Here is a 19,233-nt window from a genome sequence, read left to right on the forward strand (position 1 = left end):
TTGTGCTTCCTCAGTCACTGCATTCTGGGCCAACTTTGGGCCATTAATTTGAGAAGCCACCCCTAAGCTGCAAAAGCCCTCACACTCAGGGAGCTTTCTCCCATCACTTGCTGTAGCCTCTGGTGGTGACCAAAAAGCTGGGAGCAGCTCTTGTTCTAGCCTGGGACTAAATATGCTGGCTTCAACAGATCTCCCATTCAGGAAGCATCTGAATATCCATCCTGGGTCTACTACATTGTAGAGCAGAGCTACTCCTGTACTCCTGCAACCCTTGAATGCCACTTCATCCTTGTTCTTGCCATTGCCACGGCCTCCCGATGCAGGATGAGGGATCTGCCCCCTAGCAATGGAGGGGTTAATGCTGCTTTTCAAATCCCACCTCAGAGGATGGAGCAGACAAGTTCTTGAATCCCAGTGCAAACCAGGCAGCTCTATAGAAAACACCTTGTGTAAAAACACAAGGATTTTCTATCCAGTTGCAGACTGCCTACTTCGACAGTGGAGCAGTGGTATATGCCAGCAGCTTTTGTTGAACTTTTAGGGCTATGGCTTCTTATGTGGAAATGGGGATTTGCTTTCTCACTGGGATAGCCTATTCCAGATGTCCTGTTGGGTCTCAGTAGTTAGAAAAGGCTTAACAGTAGAAGAAGGTGAGGAAGTCCAGCAAATACTTCTCTTCCTTCTGCCTTCTCCCTCCCTCCCTCCCTAACCCCCTCCCTTTTGTCCTTTTTTCTCTTTTTCTTCATCATCAGAAGTCTCCCAGCACTGGGCATTCACCTCTGGATTATGGTATAATAATAATAGGTATTCAGGCATTTTCTGGAATATACTTACACTTCCCAGCGTGTCTGGTGAGATGTGGCAAAACACTGTTGCAGCAGAAGTAAGGAAAGAATGTAATCCAGAGAGCCAACAGCTGTGTTCTGTGTGTGTGAACAGTGAGCACTGTCACTGATGTTACAGCCTGAAGAATAAAGCCATGGTGCTAATTCAGTGCCACAAGAGGCCAAGAGAGTTTATTTTTCTCCAGTTCCTAAAAACATTTAAGATTCACCAGTTCCTTTGCTTTCTGCATGGTGATACTGCACTCCTCTGTGAGTTTTCCCACTGCAGTTTGCACTTCAACTGGCAGTGTGTGCAGAATTTCAGTCCAATTTTCATATGGCTCTTCCTGCCTATCACTGTTAACACAAAGTCCTTCTCAGAACAGCTGAAGTCAGATCTTTTGATGGGAAAAATCCTCCTTGGTCTACTGCTTCCAGCAAAGCTTTGCTCTCTTACACCAGCCCTGAATCTGGCCTGTGCCATGCTACAGCTGGAGCACTTCCTGAGCCCATGGGACCAGTGTAGTGTAAGCCTCTGTAATTGTAGGGCTGGAAGAAATCCTTAGAAGGAAAACACCATAGAAACATGTCATTATTCTAATGGCCTTTTTTTTTTTCCTCATGAAACAGCTAAGATCTGCAAAAGTAGCTACCTTCTGGAGGGTGCTATTGCCCTAAGTGCAGGAACAGACCATGTAGCTGGATGGATGCCTGGGGGAGAGGCAGCAGCGACAGCAAGTGTGCATGAAGCTTTTAGCGAGCACCAGCACAGAACCTCTCAGCCCAAGAGCTGCAGTGATCCCGGCGATTTCCTGTCCCCAGGTGCAACTAGACTTCCCACAAGCACTCGAATGGATGGCTTTGTCAGTGTCTCCTCCCAGCTACCTCATTGCAGCAGGAGGCACTGGGGAGGGAGTGACATTTCCATTCCAGTAATGAAATCTTCTTGGCATTGCTTCAGTCCCCGAGGAATTCCTATCAGAAATGCAAATTACTTGGGAGGGGGAGTGAAGATTAGAGTTTGGAATGGAATAATATGAGCTAGTTGTGCCTCAGTTTCTCCTTCCCCCTCCTGAGGATAGTGCAGATTCCCTGCGTTCCTCCATTTAGCCAGGTTTCCACAGCGTTTCGGGTGCTGCTGGGCAAGTGCTGCACGCTGATGGCTGTGGCAGAGCTGAGCGCTGCATCGAGTTGTAACGATATTGCTCCTTATGTCGCCTTTCAACCCAGATTCTCACCGTAACTCCTACGAAAAAGCAGCGCTAGATTTTTGAAAAAACTGTTTGTAAGTGACTTTTCCCACGCCGTTCCACTAACCCTGTGGCAGCAGAGATCTCCCTCCTGAGCTCTCTCCCTATTTTTCCGCTAGTGGAAAAATGGTCAAGGCCGAGCCGATCCTGCCTGAAGGGCACGGGTGGATCTCCTCACCTTGCCGGTGCTCCTCCACAGCTCAGCTGCCGGGATGGGGTGACCGACACCCGCGGAGAAAGGGGCCGAACGGTGAGGAGAGTGTGGCCGAAGCGAGGAGCTGGAGAGGGCCGGCCGAGGGAGATGGGGCAGGGGGTGCTTGTGCATGAGGCGGGGCTCTGCTCATCCCGGCAGAGCCTCGGCTTGGGGGGCCTGAGTCCCGGTGGTGGCCCCAAGTCCTCCTCCCCTGGAGGGCTGGATGGTGCGCTGGGGCTCCAGAGGGGCCACATGGCTGTAGGAGGATGACCGTGCCCCGGCAGCTCCCGCGGATGTGGGTCATAGCTCCCGGCGCTCTGGAAACCAGGCCGCTCGGCGGAGCAGCCCTCGGGGGGCGCCGCCTCCACACACCTCCCGACCCCGACCGCTGCCGCTGCCGCTGCCGCCCCTCCCCGCCCCGCCCCGTCCCGTCCCATCCCGCCCTCCCGGGGGCTCGGAGCCCCGGTCCCGTCCCGGGGCGGCGGAGCGGGGGCGGCGGGCGCGGTGATTCGCCGCTTCGGGGGCGGTGGGCGCTCGGCTCATGCATATTCATGATGTGATGTCAGAGGGGGAGCACAGCGCACGGTGACCGCCCGAGAGCGCCATTTCCTGAAGGAGGCGGCGGCGGCGGCTGGGCAGGGACGGACGGACGGACTGACGGACGGACGGAGCGACCCACGGAGTGGCGCCGCGGCGGCCAAGCCGGCAGGGGGAGATCGCCCGGCGGCGGCGACCGGAGCGGAGTGGACCTGACCCGACCCCACCGGCCCGCGCCGTCGCCCCGCAGCAGGTTCTCCCGAGGCTCGCCCCGGCCGGAGCCAGAAGTTTGAGCGTGCCCGTAGCCTGCCGGGCGAGCCCCGTATCGGGCGGCGACGCGGGGCTGCCCCAGCCGCTGTCGCCGCCGCCGCCTGCACGGGCGGTGGGAGCCCCCCGCGGCGCCGGGAACAGGGGAGAGGATGGTGGTGCGGGAGAGATGGAGCTGAAGCGGAGCATGGCGATCCCGCGGCTCCTCGTGCTGGGACTCTGGGCTGCGGCACTCCGGGACGTCGCTGCCGTGGCAGGTGAGCGGGGCTGACAGCCCGGTGGCGGCGGGGCACTGCCCCCCGAGACCCCGGGTGCGGCGGGAGGGGCTGCGGGGCTCGGCTCCTGCCGCCGGCCGAGTCTCCCCGCGGGCAGCTCCCGCTCCGCCGCCTCTACGAGTGTCGACAGCCCGCTGAGGGTCGCCGGGCAGGAGCGGCCGGGGCGCCTGGTCCGCCCGGTGCGGCGGCCGCGGGGCCTCGGGCAGCCACAGGTGGGGTCGGGGCCGGCGCATTTTGCCCCTCCCGGCCGGGCACGGGCGTCTCCGCAGCGTCTGTGGGACCAGCGACGTGGCGCTCGGGAGCCGGCGGGGAGCCCGAGCTGTGCGAGCCTCGCCTGGCTGCGAGTAGAGCAGCGAGTAATCCTCGCCGGGTTCGCGGAGGCATTGCTCTGGCGTGTGCCTAGCGCGGGCCGTCGCCGAGGAAAGCCGGGCGCTAGCGCATTCCTCAGAGGCTTTTGTTGTTGTTTTCCGTCATGAACTCGTTTTCCGAAGTTTCACACCCCGGTCGGCAAGGAAAGCAGCGTGCTGGAGCGTCTCGGCGCCCCGGCCAGCCTCCTCCCGACTTGACCGGGAGTTTGGGCTCCGCGCTGTGTGTGGAGCGATGTGCGTGCAGTGGCACGGAGCTGGGGAGGCTGTGGCACAGGCTGCATCGCTAGATCAGTGTCCTAAGGAATCTGAGGAGCAAAAAACCTTTACCCTGCATGCATGAGCAGACGTCTTCCTCTCTCTCCACTCCCAATATCACAAAAAACATATTCTGTTCCTAGGAATTAAAATATACAGAGATAGCAAGTTTAAAAAGCAAACAAACAGATGTGTCATGTATTTTGACAACTAGTGTGTTCACTTGCTGTCAATTCAGATAATTGCTTGATAAGTCATTTAAAACAGTTCTGTTTCCTACCTATACATTTCACAATCTGCAGCTCTTACAGGTAGGCTTGGCGGAACCTATTTGGATGAAATTACTTCTTGCACAGTTGAATCAAGAATGTTGTCAGATGAGAAATAGTGAGTGGGAGAGTAAAATGAGGAATAGATGGAAATTAAAATTCTTATGTGATTCTTCCTGATACCTGCAGGAAGAGATGCTGCAGCCAAAACTGTGTTACTGACCTGTGAAGTTATTAAAAATACCTGACCTGTAATTCTTCATTTCGGTTGAAATTGATGGAGGGATTATACTTGGACAATATGTACAACTCTGACTGAACACTTGTACTGTATGTTAATTTCCTACATCATTGATTCCTCTGCTAACTGAAAACCATATAGAATCTCTAACAATATTTCCTGGTTTAATTTATGACTAACTCTTTCAGCAGGGCAGTCTGAAGGATGTTGAGTAGTTTGATTTTCCATGAAGGCACCTGTAATGAAAATGTCTGTCAGTTTCTGCATGTGTAGCAGCCTGGCTATATCAGTTTTCTGTAACACAGAGAGAGCTGCTATGAAGCTTTCACATATTATTCCAGTGCTTTGAGTGGTGAAAGGGAGGATGCTTTCTGGCATGCACTGGGACATGTAGTTTTTGTCACATTTAAGTAATGCGAGGTTAGATCATCCTCACCCAAGGTGATCAAATCCTTAGCCTAGCAAATGAGCTGTAGCAACTAAACTCAAATGATCAGCTCGCCCATTCTCCAGTGCTCTCCGTGAATTTGTTAAATTAATAACAGCAGATAGAAAGGCAAAAGACTGAGTGTCAGGAAACCAGCTGGGGAATCTCATTAAGGAAAGGAATAAAGACCTTCTGCCTGTGTTCTGGGTTTTCTCCTAGACTACTGGTACTCATCTGGGTACAGGCTGCTGGTGGCAGAGCGCTGGCTGGTCCCACAGTGCTGGCTCCCCTTCTCCCAGCTGTTACAACCATGCTGTGAGCTCCTCTGCTGCTCCTCTGCCCTCGTGGCCGTGGGAGGGTGGCGTTTTAGCAAGAAGGGAAGTGGCAGATCTGAAATCTGTGTTGGATTCCTGGAAAGGCTGTAACAGAGTTTGAGAGCAACAGGGCTGCTCACTAAGCAGCACTTTCTGACTGGCTCTGTGGGTAGCAAGGCATCCTGTGAGAAGCTGACCAACCAGTGAACTGCGTGAAATTGTAATGTACTGTGATACGTGGCCAGGCAAGAGTGATGGAGTAATTTTTTTCTGAAGGACGTGGAGTCCACTGCCAGGGCAAAATACTGGACTAGGCTAGACCTGTTCTGGTCTGTCAGTCCTGTGCCACTGCATAGGAAATAGCCACTCTCCCTAACAAAACTAACTTTACATTTATTTTCTACCTTCCTGCTTTCCCACGGTCTCCTTTGATCTTCTAGTTCCTCCTTTATATGCCTGTCTTTCTTAAATGTGCTTAGATAGTTGGCTTCCGTGTCTTCTCATGCTAACAAATTCCATACATTCACTTCTGCTTGAGGGAAACACTCCCGATCCACCCACACACGTAACAGTGCTCCGGGGCAAATTCTGATCACTTCTGCATCCATAAACCTGGGCAGCTTCACCAGCTCTGGCCCTGCTGCTTTGGGGTGCCAATGGTGTAGCTCTGGGTACAGTGGGGTCCTTTGGCTGGACTGAAGGGTCCTCCAGACGGCTCATTCCGCACACACCCACATCACGCGACAGAAATATCTGTTCTCTAAACAGTTCTGCTCCTCAGTGAGGTATGGTGTGGAATAGGCTTTGTTTTCGTGGGTTTTGCAAATTGTAGAGAAGCTCTCTGTAAGGCAGGAGAACAGTGTATGCTGAATAACAAAACATAATTGATTCTTCCTCATATCCACGCTCTTTGCAAATGCATACAAGGGAGCAAGCACGATGTTTTCTTAGCAGCACAAGAACAGCATAGCTTAAATCTAGGCCTGGGGAAAAGAGGGAGGTGTGGCAGCGTGTTGAAGGGATGCAGTTAGCATTGCTGGAACACTGACACGGCGAAGCTCCCAGCATTTCTGTGCGTCTCTGCTTGGGCACTGCTCTGCAGAACATCACCCTGCTGTTACACGAGTTGAAAAAATCCCCATGTACATGCTGAACCACCACTTTTCTCCAGCAATTGTGCTTTCAGTGCTTGCATTTGCTTCGCAGATGTAGTAGAGCAGTGCTGAGACTAACACACTCCTCTGCAGCGTGTGCTGGTAGGGTGCATAATTCCAGACCACCAACCTAGAGTAATTTGCTGTACTCCAACCCCCCTTCTTCTGGGGGTGGGGCGGAGTAGTATTTTTTTTTTAGGTATGAAATTTACAGGACCTCCAATCAAATTAAAGGTGTCCCAGGGTCAACCCGTGAAACTAAATTGCAGCCTCGAGGGAATGGAAGATCCCGAGATGTTGTGGATCAAGGACGGAGCAGTGGTGCAAAGCGTAGACCAGGTGTACATTCCAGTAGATGAAGAACACTGGATCGGCTTCCTCAGGTACAACAGATGCAGAGAAGGAAGAATATCATGGAAACTATTGCACAGTTTTCTGCTGTCAGCTATATCTCTGCAACTGCAGTGCCCTCAGTGGGGCAAAGTCCTTAGGTCTGCAGTTCACTGTGTGGCAAGGGCATAACTGAGAGCAGAACTGAAGCCACTGAATGCTGAGATTTTATCCACTACAACCTTATTGGTTTTCTGACTACTGTGGGGACAGGTGCTTTGCTAATGCTTGTGATGCTTGAGACGTGACTTCAAGGTGAAAGGATGGTCTTGCTTTGTTTGTTCATCTTGCTCTGCCATGCAGCAGTATAAATAGGTTTTCTCTCGAACTCATCCTGTTCTCTTATTCTCTCTCTTGAGCTGTCAGTTTGCCTAAAGGGTGAGGATTGTTGATTGAAATTATACTCCCAGGACTACATCCCCTTCCTTTCTTTGGGGAGGAATGTTTGTCCTCTGAACCATCCCTGATTCATTTTGCAATGAATCCTAATTTATTCCTAATAAATTTACACTACATGATATCGGTCCTGACCCATTCAGAGGCATGAAACTCTTGTGCAAAGCAGATCTCTATACTTTTATTTCAGCAGAAGAGGGATATCAGCTAGTTCTGGAAGTACTGAGATAAACAAGACCCAAGGTTCTGCTCTGTCTTTTTTTATGCATTAAAAGAGCTTGTACAGATAAATATACGAACACCACACCACGAGAGCTCAAAACTGTTGACTGACTGAGAATCACTCTTCCCTGAGCTCTGGCTTCATCTCCTGTTACATTTCTTGGATTGACACTGCACAGGGTCTCCAATTCCAGCAACTAAAAGTCTTTGTGTTAAAGCTTGTCTGTAAAAAACATTTTGGTAGGAAAAACATCTGTTCACAGTAAAACTATTGCATAACATTATGTTGTGGAAACAGTTTGTCTTGAAACTATACTGTTTACTTCCCCCCAGTTCCACTAGTTAACTCTGTCCTTCACAATCTCATTCTGATCTCCTTTCTTGCCTCTTGTTTTACTCTGCTGAGAACTCTCTCTGCAGCACCAGAGATAAGTTAGGGTGCTAAATCTGGATGTATCTGAATCTCTCTCTCCTTCTTCCTTTCTTCTCCCAAAGAGACCATTTCTACCATCCATGTGTGACCCTCTGCTGTGATCACTGTATTTCAGAACATGGGCAGGACAGCTGATGCCATTTGAAGGTCCAGCTCTGAAAATCGGGCTGTAGTGGGTCCATTGTGTGCATTTCAGCAAACTCTCTCCCCTTTCTGTCTTCCTTCCTGAGACATCCTTGCCCTTCTCCTGGAGGACTGCTAGCCTTAGAAAGGTGGGCATCAGCTCTGCGGGGGATGCCTGCATGGCAGCAGGCGCGAGGCTGCACGGCCTGCGGGGAGCAGGCAGCGCTGGTGCCCTGACGGGCTCTCCGAGCCACACTGTTGCCTTTGGCAGCTGACACCTCACTGCTTTGGTACCAAATTCTGCCCCTGCTCACCATTCACCAGCATAACCCCTTGAAATCACAAACTGGGAGGCCCAAGGAGTTTTGCAGCGTGAGCCGCTCTGGAATCGGGATAGTGCTGAGCGCTGTTGAGGCAGGGGGACCCTTTTCTGCCCCATCTGTTCCTGTACAGGCTGTGCCAGTCTTGTTGCCTGAGGCAAAGCAGTCCAGCTCACCAGAGGTTTGCAGTGCAGAGTTTCCTGCTAGCTCAGATGTTGTAGGCCAAGCTGTTGCGCTTGAAGGCTAGCTAGAGTCATGATTCAGGATGGAGATGACCTTCCTATCCTCAGAGGACACAGATGACTGGTTTTCTGCCGAGAATGTTTCGGAGGAAGACTGTCTGCTCTGCAAGGACTTTCTCCACCCACTTTAGAGAGGAGCCTCCCATCTCTGCTGTTTTGCCATGTGCTTTGTGCTGGCTGGCTGTTGATCTCCTCCCCAGAGCTGGCTGTGTCTCAGTGGGTGTTTTCCATGCATCTGGTTTGCAAAACACTGGAGGGTCCTTTGGGGCAAAAACATGCTTTATCCACATAAAATATCGATATGGCTTTTGACTTTTTTCAGCTTGAAATCCGTCGAGCGGACAGATTCTGGGAAGTACTGGTGCCAGGTTGAGAACGGGGGGAAGAAGGAAGAATCACAACAAGTGTGGCTCATAGTGGAAGGTAAGGAGGAGTAGTAGTGCTGGTTTCCTTTCACGGCTGACCCACCAATATGCTCCAGGTTGAAGTGGTGAGAGCAGATTGCTCCAGTGACAGGCTTCTTGGCTCTGAACCATTGCTGCTGACTGCAGGGAAATCGCTACAGAGCAGGAGTAAGAACCAGGAGAACTGCTTCAAAGGGCAGAGCTGTCCGTTCATTGCCTTCTGGTTTTATTTTGGCATGTTAGGAAACAAGATCTTTTTGTGCAAGCACATTTCTTTCCAGCTTTTAAATCCATTGTTGCTGTCATCTCTAAATAATTCATAGAATGGTGAATAGTTCATTTTGAGAGGGATCCATGGGGCTTATCTGGTCCAACCCACTTCTCTAAGCAGGGTCACAGTCTGCTTCTGTGTGTCAGCCGGGCAGGTCTTTGTGGGCAAGGTACAGTTTTAACACAGTTGTGAGTTTTGTGAGAAGTGCTGTACATCAGCACTTCATAGCTGTGGCTGCTCTGTGTGGCACTTTTCTGTCCAGGGTTGTCTGATAGGAATGGCTTCTACTTGGCTGCTAAATATCACCCAAGGTGGTGTGGATTGGTGGCTTCTTACTTTCTCTAGTTTCATTTCCCTTGAGCCATGATTCTGTTAGATCCTCTGTTAGATCCTCTGTTAGGAACTAGTAGTCATAGGATGGCTTAATTTTTGGTGAGGAAGTTGACAGGAACAATGCATTTTCAGCAAGAAGTAGTTTTTTGGATGTGTTTGGTAACATTTTGGGGCAGAGCTGAATTGACAGTCCTAGACAGGGGGGAGCAGGGAGGGTGTTGTGGGAGGTGATGTGGTCAGGGTGTTTTACAGCAAAGGTCTTGCTCACTCAGAGCATGGGAACATTCATAGCAGCTCTCACAAGAGGAGTAACACATTCTGCCTTCCATAAATCCTAGGCTTTTGTCCACCTGAATTTTACAGCTTAAAACACTCTCTTGTGTGGAGTTTCTATTTCTATCCAATTACCATGGTCTGCTCCAGAGGTGGCTGCATTTGCATGGTGGGTGCATTAGGAGTGATTGGGTAGCTCAGCATGCCAAGCTGGAATAAACATGCTGCCCTTCTGGACTGCACAGGCAAAAAGTATCTAAGTCACAAAAAACCAGCTGCAGTTAGGTAAGGTGGAGTATGTTGAGAATGAAGGCCAAAGCTTACAGCTGAAGTGAAAAAAAATCAACCAGTTGCCTTTATGAGAAAAACAAGTACAGCACAAGGCAGTTGAACTGGGCATGTAATCATGTGTAAAGGGAGTTGGTGGATATAATTAAAAATTAACAAGTAGTGATAAGGGGTGGAGTTTAAAAAATGTGTCAGCTCTTAGCATAAGAAAGCACCTGGGTTTTCAGACCCACCTTCGTTGTTATCTCTGTGTATTTCTTCCCTGGACGTGCCAGCTTTGTGTAGCAGTGGCTGCTCTATCAATAACAACTGTCCTCTGATTGAAAGAGGATCTTTACTCTGGTGATTTGCAGCCTTCACTAGGTGCTGACATGCCTCAGTGTGGCACACAAACAAATGTGGACTATTGGTGATCTAACTTAAAGTGAGCTTGACTGCATTTCTATGCTGTGTAATAATATCTGCTTAGGTAGTCTGTACCTGCCAGATTTTCTAGCAATGGTATTTGAACTGTCTTTGTAATAAAAATGTTTGATCTTATGAAACACTTCTTTGAATTTACAAAACCAAAACTATTTTGAACCTGTTTCCTGATTCAGAAACTAGTCTCTGGCCTTGCTGAGAACATGATGGCTAGAGAGGTGATCTCAGAGGCACACTGTGGAGTGTTAAAAAATGGATTGGGTTTCTTACAGAGCTTTCTGTCTCAAAATACACCTCTGACTATGTGGCTGTTCCTGGGGCTGCTAGCCCCCATTGTGGCTACAGTCAGAGACCAAGCCACACCTGTATGAGCACATTCCCCTGAATCAATCACTCTGTCTCAAATCTGTACATAAAAATCAGCCTTAAAGGTTGGATACTGCATTGGAAGAGGGGAATAGGTGGGATGATTTCCTTGATTTCCTGCTGATTTCCTGACTGCTGGCTGCTCAGTGCCTCCGTGGGGTGTCTGTGAAAAGAATGTGCTGGCACTCACCTCTTGTACCAGGAACTGGGAGGCTAAATGTGTCACAGGCAGCGAGCTGCCCAGGTAACATACGGACGGGGGCAGTGCGAGTTCCTCAGCTGGATGAGTCAGCTGCACTGCCTCAACTATGAAAGTTTTTAATTGTGGTCTTGTCTGCTCTGTTTAGCTGCTCCCAAAGTGAGACAACCTGCTGAGCTGGGCAGGATCTTCCTGAAAGTTTACCTTGGGTGTCATGACAAATGGACAGGAGGCAGGGATCCTGCTCACAGGTAGAGAAACGGTGATTATTTTCCCCTCTAATCTTCCTTAGAGAAGGAAGGCAAAGCAGGCAGAGGTGTCACAGCTGGTATCTCAAAAGCTTACTCATTTTTATTGTTTATGTATGAATGCAATAAAAAAATGAAGTAAAATATGTCAGCAAAAACAAGCAGTATGCCATGACAATGGATATACGTGTCCTGAATATTAGCCTTTGCACAGATAGGCACTCTCATTCCTCAAGAGACTTGGGTTTAGACCTGTTTTAATCTGTTTTAATCATTTACTTACTACTCTAAGGGAAGGAGGCAAGGAAGGCACAAAGGTGCTGCTACCTGAAAGATGAAACTGTGACTGGACAGTCAGTGAAAGACTGAGGAAAGCACTTTTGTCTGTAGCTTGCAGGAAATGTCAGGCTTCTAAATCCCTATTAGGCACCCGTATTAATTGCCTGCTGGTGGAGGTGCTTGGGCCTGTCACCTTTGGCCAGGGACAGACAGTATAATTTCAGCATATGAATGCACAATGTTGTCAGTTCCTCTGTTTCTGTGAGGCAACAGATCAGCAGCTTCCAGAACACACTTTTTCCAGCTGTGAATGCCTGATTTTGGTTGGGGTAAGTGGTGTTGGTAGCAGCAGTGTTTGACACACAAAGATTTCTGTATAGAAGGGAAATGAGCATTTCTCTGGGCCTTCAGCTCTTCCAACAATCACCAGAAGTGACTGGCTGTCCTGCATGGTCAGCACTGCTGCTGATGGCTGCTGAAATTTGTGCTACTGGTTTGGAGCAATGAAACCACAAGAGCTTTGGCATTGCCCATGAGAAGAACCACATTTCTTGATGTGTGGAATTACACTCAGCTATTGCCATTTAGAGATGACCTAAGGTAGGTAGCATTGCAGCTGCATTCTGCTCCCCGTGGGCCTGGCCTGATACCTGTTGTACCAACCAGGAGTCTTTCCATGGTGGGGAGCAGGTAATTACTGAGAGAGCTGTGTCCGTGGATAGTCTTCAGCTCTGAAACAAATTATCCCTGGCTCCGAGGCAGCCCGGTTGTCGTGGTGTCACAGTGTGCTGGAAGTCATCTCCATTCAATTAAGCTCCAGAGAGGGCATTGTAAATGCTCCAGTCTCTCACCGCGAGGATTCTTTCCTCATTCATGGCTTTGTTAAAGGCGGCAGTTCAACGCTTTCTCAAGCTTCAGTTTTTAATGCATGGCAAGAGGTATCTGCAGCTGGATTAGCTGTCTTTTAAAGTGGTGTCTGCCACCACTAAAGTTATTGACTGTTGCCTCTTTAAACTCTATTCTCTCCAGCTGAAAAATTGAGAAAATACTACCACTAAAAGCTGTTTCATAGGGGGGTCTTGAAAGTGGTTTTTCAAAGGCATTGTGGGAAGCAAGCACTCTTTCTCTCTGACTTCCAGGAGTAGTAGTACTTAGGTGTTCGTGCCCTGAGGTGATGAAGCATATCTGACCCTTGGTTTTTGTGGAGGCCTTGGAGGGCATCGGATTCAGCCTAGCAGCAAGACAGATGGATGTCCAGTGCTGGGCACTGGCGTTAATGGAAATAAACAAGAGGCGGTTGCTCCAGTTATTGTCACTTGTCTGTTGCTTTTCCAGGTGTGCCCTACTTTACTGTGGAACCTGAGGATGTGTCTGTGTCCCCTAATGCTCCATTTCATATGGCCTGTGCTGCTGTTGGTCCCCCTGAACCAGTGACAATTGTCTGGTGGATGGGAGACTCGAGAGTGGGGCTTCCAGACGTCTCCCCCTCCATCTTAAATGTGTCAGGTAAGGCTGCTGCCACTGCTGGGATCACTTGGAGCATCAGAAGAGGACAACAGCTCTCTTCTGATCGTGCCCTGTGCGTTGGGTAGCCACATAGTGTGGGAATTATGTTTAGCTCTGCATTAAAGGCTGAGTGGTCATGATCACACATGATCACACACAAAGATTATCTCAAGGAGTGGTGGTTGCCCAGTGTTTTTGCTGCTGGCTTGAGGCACACAGGCTCTTACAGAGTTTGGGTGGGCCTGGCACTCTTGTTGAAGATGCTGTTGAACAGATGATGCATTGGGTGCCTCTTGTTCCACCTCGTGGAGGGTGTTCATGGTTATATGAAGTGACTCTGTCGGTGCCATTTCTCTTGGAACTCCAAGCATTCACATGTAGCAGATGCCATCCCCTCCTTCTGTGCATAGCCCTGCTTTCCCCTCTCTTACCCACCCCGATCTCTGTTCTTGCAGGCTTGCTGGATGCTTTTATCATTAAAATCTGACTGCCTCATGTAATTGATACTTCAAGAGTGATTGTATCAGTGCTGAAATGGGCTGGTTGATACCCTTCAAGACCAAGGTTTGCCCCAGAGCAGAGCTTTCCCCAGCAGAGTCAGCAGAAAAACTCAGGAGCCAGTAGGTGTTAGGGCCTCTTTTCAGACCACTTCCAAAAAAAGGTGATGTTTCTCTACTTAGAACTGACTGCAGCTATTCTTGCAGTTATCTCTTAAAAGTAACTTCATTGTAGTTAGTTGTCCAACAGTCTTGTGTTATGTTTTCTCTTTGCTGCTGTTTTATTATTCTCAATTCCCCTGACCCAAAGTTTAACTTGTTATTTAGAAAGAAAAGGTTTTACAACTAAGAGTTGTCTCTGGAGCCTCTTTGTCAGTGTTAATACAGTTACACCCAGGGTGAGTTTTTGTATGTCTTTGACCATTCTTTGAGCTGTCCAGTCCTATTCAGGCTTTCCTTAGAACCTTTTTTATTCACAAATCAAAACATGATTTGTGATTTGAAATGATTTTAATCATCTGCTCCCTCTCTTAGGTAGCCACCATCGCTAAGTGTTTCTAAGTTGGAAATGAAAACTGCTCCCTTGTGATATAACCTGCCTGTTGAAATGGAAACTGAAAGGACGGATAGTCAAGAGGAGAAAGACAATAAAAAAATAAGTCACCCCTCCTCCACTAACTCATCCCACAGTGCCTCACAAAATATCTGTTGTTGGGGGGCAGTGGCTTGGAAGCCTGAAAAAGACATCTACTCCTAGTGATTCTCCAAATTAATTGCTGTTTTATTTATTAAGTGTCTTCAGCACCTTTATTTGCTTCCAGTGTTCTTTGGGATGCCCCTTGGGCACACCCTCTTTCATTACACTTTGGGGTGTCCCTTGGGCATATCTTGTCTTTGCAACTTGAAACATTAGCAGGACACAATCTGCATGGTTGGATTACCAAAGCTTGTCAAAAGAGGCAGTTGGTAAGAAAACAAGCTTTGCACTCTGAGGAAAATAGTAACAAAATACTTGGCTAGAAAGCAAACATTGAGAAGGTTCAGCAGTGTTGTATTTGGAAAGCAGTGCTGGCATGGTGTTAGGGAACATGCAGTTCCTGGTTTGTGGTATATTTTGTATTTTCCTCAGGACAGGGCTGTGTTAGGTTCTGTCTTGGGACAGGCCTACCACCTCAGATGCTGCTCTGCTGTGCTGTCTGGCCTTCAGCCTGTTGGCAGCCTCTTCCTCTGGTTCACAGGGATGAGAATAGCACTCTCTGCTCTCTCTCATTTCACCTTCTTTGCCATGCTGTTAGTCTCAGGCTTGGGAGATGAGTCAATGGTCAGAGACACTGTGCAAGCTGCTCTGTGCAGCTCTGAAATGATTTTCCTTCCTAAATTGTATGCCACAATGAGCCAATCTTTACCTTTTCTCAGAGTCTTTTAAGGCAACTGAGGGCCAAGCCACGTGACAATAGCTGCTGGACACAGTTCTCCAGGCAGCCTTGCAAATCTATCTCAATTCTGATATATTTGCAATATCTGTGTGTGTCCTGGGACAGCCAGACATTGTGCCATGATGCCATGGGATGGATGGATGGATGGATGGATGGATGGATGGATGCTCACAGAAGACTTCTGACTTGTATCACCCCTGGAAAGTGTTTCAGTGCTGATGCAGTAGCATTTAACTCTTGCTTCCTTTGTGTGTCTTCAGAAGTCTGGTGCAAGGTGGGGGACAGGTGGGCATTGACTAGAAATAGGCAGCATCTGACTGAAGGTTTGCCTGGGCTTATAGCCCAGTTGTAAGATGAATGTTGCTCAAGTGTAGGCTGAGACCCAAAGCATTGGGCTTTGTGTGAGCTCAAAGTTCAGCACAATCCTTGCTCCAAAGATGCTCACCAGAATGTGAGAAGCAGACATCTACTACCTGAGCACTATAAGCTGCTGTCCTGACAGATTCTTCCTTCCTTTTCAGTGCTTTCTGACACTTCCATGAAAGCTTTTCTGCATTGCCACACTCCCTCTATTAAAAATGTGTTTAGCACATTAGTTACATTGAAATCTGCATACCTTTGATTGGCACCCTGCTCACCCCTCCAACTGCCTGGAGCTGGATGTCACAAATAACTGAAATTCTGCTGAAGGTTGAAGCTGGATTATATAGCTATTTGTGTTTCCTTTCCTTTTCTTGGCTGCTCTCCAGGTATTAATCAAAGTACAGTTTTCTCCTGCGAAGCTCACAACGTAAAGGGATTGTCTTCGTCTCGGACTGCCACTGTTCAAATTAAAGGTGAGAGACTGGGTGCCAGAGACTGGGCAAGGGCCTCAGATTTGCTCTCTGGGGAGGGAAAGTAGAGCTCCTTAATGCCAGGAGGTGCCTCAAGGCTGCAGGCACCGGCTGGAGCTCTCAGCAGTGGAAACAATGCTTTGTGCTCTAACAGCAGTTCCCACTTCCTATGCAGGGCTGTATCCCAGGCTGTTGAAAATAATCCACATCTGATTCAGGAGTGGAAATGTGATGTCAAATGACAGCTTTTCCTTGAAAAGAAGAGAGCTGGGGCGATTAAGTTTTTTGTGAGAGATGAAGCTGATATAAATTTGTAGCAGGGAAGTCCTTCCCTCTTGGGAATAGATGGGTCTTGTTAGAGCTAAAGAGGCCATTACTTCTGCTTGCTTTTATTAGCATCACATTAGATATTGGAAAAAGTCAAGGAAGGTGATCACCAGTGGCCACTAAGGTCTGCTCATCCACACTGGGTTTATGAATTTTATTTTTTTATTTTTGAAATTCTTTGCTCTTTAAAAGCTCATTGAAAACAAATAATTCCTAGCCTGTGCATGACCAGTTGCCATTTGGAAGTCTCCAGGCTGATGTGACATTTCCTCTGTTCCTCCAGGTAACTGAAACAGGGATAATCGGAGCAATCAGCTCTTCCCTTCTTCTTCATGTTGAGATGCTTCTGCATTTGAATTTTTAGTCATGCTTTAATGCACTTTTAATTACATGATCATCAGTTCCAGGAGAGGCATGGCACAAAAATAATTTGTTCCAAGTGGTAGCTTATTGCTCAGCGCAGATACAAGCAATCATTTATGTACTGTAGTTGTAGTAGCTCATCTTCATTAAAGGACAGATCGAAATCCAGCTGTAACCTACTGCTCCAGGAGTGTGTTTTTGTTCAGGACATTGTGGTTACTGCTATGCCAAGAATGCAGAACGTTTCACTAGTAAGATTTATAACTTAATTTAAAACCATTTGGAGTTGTTGCCTTAAAGGCTTGTCTACACAGCGCAGTTAGCTATTGTAGAATATATCTTCTATGTATATTTTATCCTGGGATAAATTTAGTTCACAAAGCTATTACACTTTAAAAAATCTTGTCAAGCCATAAATTGAAAAAAGAATTAGCATAAACAAGCTTTTGAAGTTTTTCATTTTAATACAGATTATTATTTTTTTAACTATTAATAAGATGAAGATGTAACGACCTCAGAACTCTCTCATTTCCCAGCAACTATGTTTAGCTGAAAAGTGTTCCTCAGGGATCATCAGCTAATGAATCCACACAGCCTATTTATGGGGGTCATATTGCCATCATACACTTGGGTCACACACACATGTTCTAGAGCTGAGAAAGAGCAAGCTTAAGTCACTCAGCTAACATTGCACCAGATATGGCAAGTCCCAGAGACAAAAATTCAGGTTTTGAATAGCAAGTCCAGTGCTGTATTCATAAAAGTAATGTCTGTAGTACCTCATACATATGTCTAAAAATGTCGTTATAAATTTACCTAAGTGACGAGGCTTTTCTAAATAGAAAAGTTTTGAAGATCTAGTATAGCCCTATTAAAATTAAAGCAAAGCTCCTACACAGCAGAAATAGGGCAGGTCCAAATAATGTTTATTTAGTTCTTGGTCCTATGAACATGCAGAATTCAATGAAGTTACTTCTGGATGTAGCTGTCTGTACATGCATGTTGAAGGCCTTCCTCTCTTACACAAACCCATCTGCTGATGAGGACTCTAAATCTTTCTACAATTTATTAGACAATTAGTTTCTTCTGTGTTTCCAGAGGCAAATATTTTTGCTAGGACATTGACAAACTGTTAACATTTCTTCCTATTTGCTCCTGTTGTTGTTCATTATCTATTCTCTGTAGTGCCCACAATGTGCTGGGTGTACTCCAAGCAGAAAATTACTGTTATTGTGGCCCACGGTCCCCAGCCATTACAAAGCCCCATTGTTCAGCCACTCTCTAAGCACAGAGGAAGCTAACTCTCTTGTATTAACACTCAAGGTCCTGTTTTCTGACAGGCTTTTCTCCCCTTTATGTGTGCAGCTAACCCTTTTAGGGTTGTATCCCGTGTTTCAGAGCACAACAGGAAACAGCCGCCCACAGTTTTTTCCCAGGAGATGAGGGGACAATGCATCCGGCCCTTGCCTGCAGTTAGGGGAAGGTGCTGGCAAGCCAGCCCTCCTCAGCCACTGTCTCCTTCGCACAGGGAGTGTGTTAGCAGCTGATTCTTCTCACTGGTGGCACAGCACATACCTCCTTTGGGCCTGCCATCCTGCATTGAAAAGTACACGTTCTGCTAAACCCAAAAGTTACAGGTGTGTCTGCAAAAACTTGAGTTATGGACAATGTTTCAGCAATACCCAGTAAGCAGTAAAAGCAGAATTTTTTCTCCTTAAAGACCCTACAGACCTGAACACAAAACATCAAAAGAGAATGAAACAAAGATGCAGGAAAGTCTTAAGTTAACTAACTAATAACTCATTGACCAGCTTCCATCCCAGACCCTTGGTCTGCTGCTCCACCCCCCACCCACACACCCTGTTATTATCTAGGTGCCAGGCTCTGCCCTGGGTCCTGGTAACTGGTTAACCAGACAACAAAGGCTTTTTAGGGTTAATCTGTGTCACCATCTATTTGTCTCCTCCAGGCCCTCTGCAGAGACCTGAGTGTTTGGGCTCTGCATTTCTATTGCAAGATGGCCCTGTGGATATGCTGAATGCAGCAGTATTGTGGTTGTCCTTGGTGCAGTGAAATACAAAGGTGCTCTGGCAGGGTAGAAGATGCAGCTGGAGAAATCCCAGCTTGCAATTGCTTTTCCATTGTTGCTTTCTGATGGATACAACTCAGGAGGCATGGAAAATTCAATCTGCAGGCAGAGCCTTGTCCTGAGGATGGGTTTCTGAAAGAGGACCCCTGAGGTGTACAATTTGTTGAGGTGCTGCAGGAAAACTCTTACAAGCACCAGCGTACAATTTTTTTAAATGAGAAGAAGGTCAGGGGAGAGGTTAGTTTTCATGAAGCTGCTAATTTTGTCAGGAGTGAAGCGCCAGAATGAAAACTCGGAGGTGAAAAAGAAATAGTGACCGGAATTATAGGAATTAACTATGTGGAATTGCAGTGAGAGGAAAGGAGAAGTCAAAGGGAAGCATCAAAGATCCTAAAAGGAAGCCAAGCAGTTTGGTGCTGTGCTGTGGTGGTAGGAAGCATGAGCATCTGACTAACTGTCCTGTCTTGGAATCCTGATTTTGTTCCTGGCCCTGCCCTTAATTTGTGGAGTGGTATCAGCCATGTGTGGCAGTGTGACAGGCACTCCCCTTGGCTTGAATTTCCCCTCTGTAAAACAGTTTATTCATCCCAAGCCTGAG

The 19,233-nt window shown here is 47.8% G+C and overlaps 1 protein-coding gene across 2 annotated transcripts in view; it reads left to right on the forward strand.

Annotated features, from left to right (window-relative positions):
• Window positions 1-2,835: 2,835 nt before the first annotated feature.
• TYRO3 (TYRO3 protein tyrosine kinase) overlaps window positions 2,836-19,233 on the forward strand; it is a 39,548-nt gene continuing 23,150 nt past the window's right edge. Inside the window, exons 1-5 of one of the 2 annotated variants that reach the window (XM_054275875.1) lie at window positions 2,836-3,328; window positions 6,574-6,757; window positions 8,823-8,923; window positions 12,920-13,090; window positions 15,773-15,859. In XM_054275875.1, coding sequence (XP_054131850.1) covers window positions 3,241-3,328; window positions 6,574-6,757; window positions 8,823-8,923; window positions 12,920-13,090; window positions 15,773-15,859 — 631 coding nt within the window. In that variant the 5' untranslated portion in view covers window positions 2,836-3,240. The remainder of the gene's footprint in view (window positions 3,329-6,573; window positions 6,758-8,822; window positions 8,924-12,919; window positions 13,091-15,772; window positions 15,860-19,233) is intronic. The other variant, XM_054275876.1, reaches the window with a different exon arrangement.

The sequence above is a fragment of the Melozone crissalis genome, unplaced genomic scaffold (genome assembly GCF_028551555.1).
Source record: "Melozone crissalis strain CALT ecotype California unplaced genomic scaffold, PUWL_Pcris_2 ptg000018l_1, whole genome shotgun sequence".
NCBI classification, from domain to species: domain Eukaryota; kingdom Metazoa; phylum Chordata; class Aves; order Passeriformes; family Passerellidae; genus Melozone; species Melozone crissalis.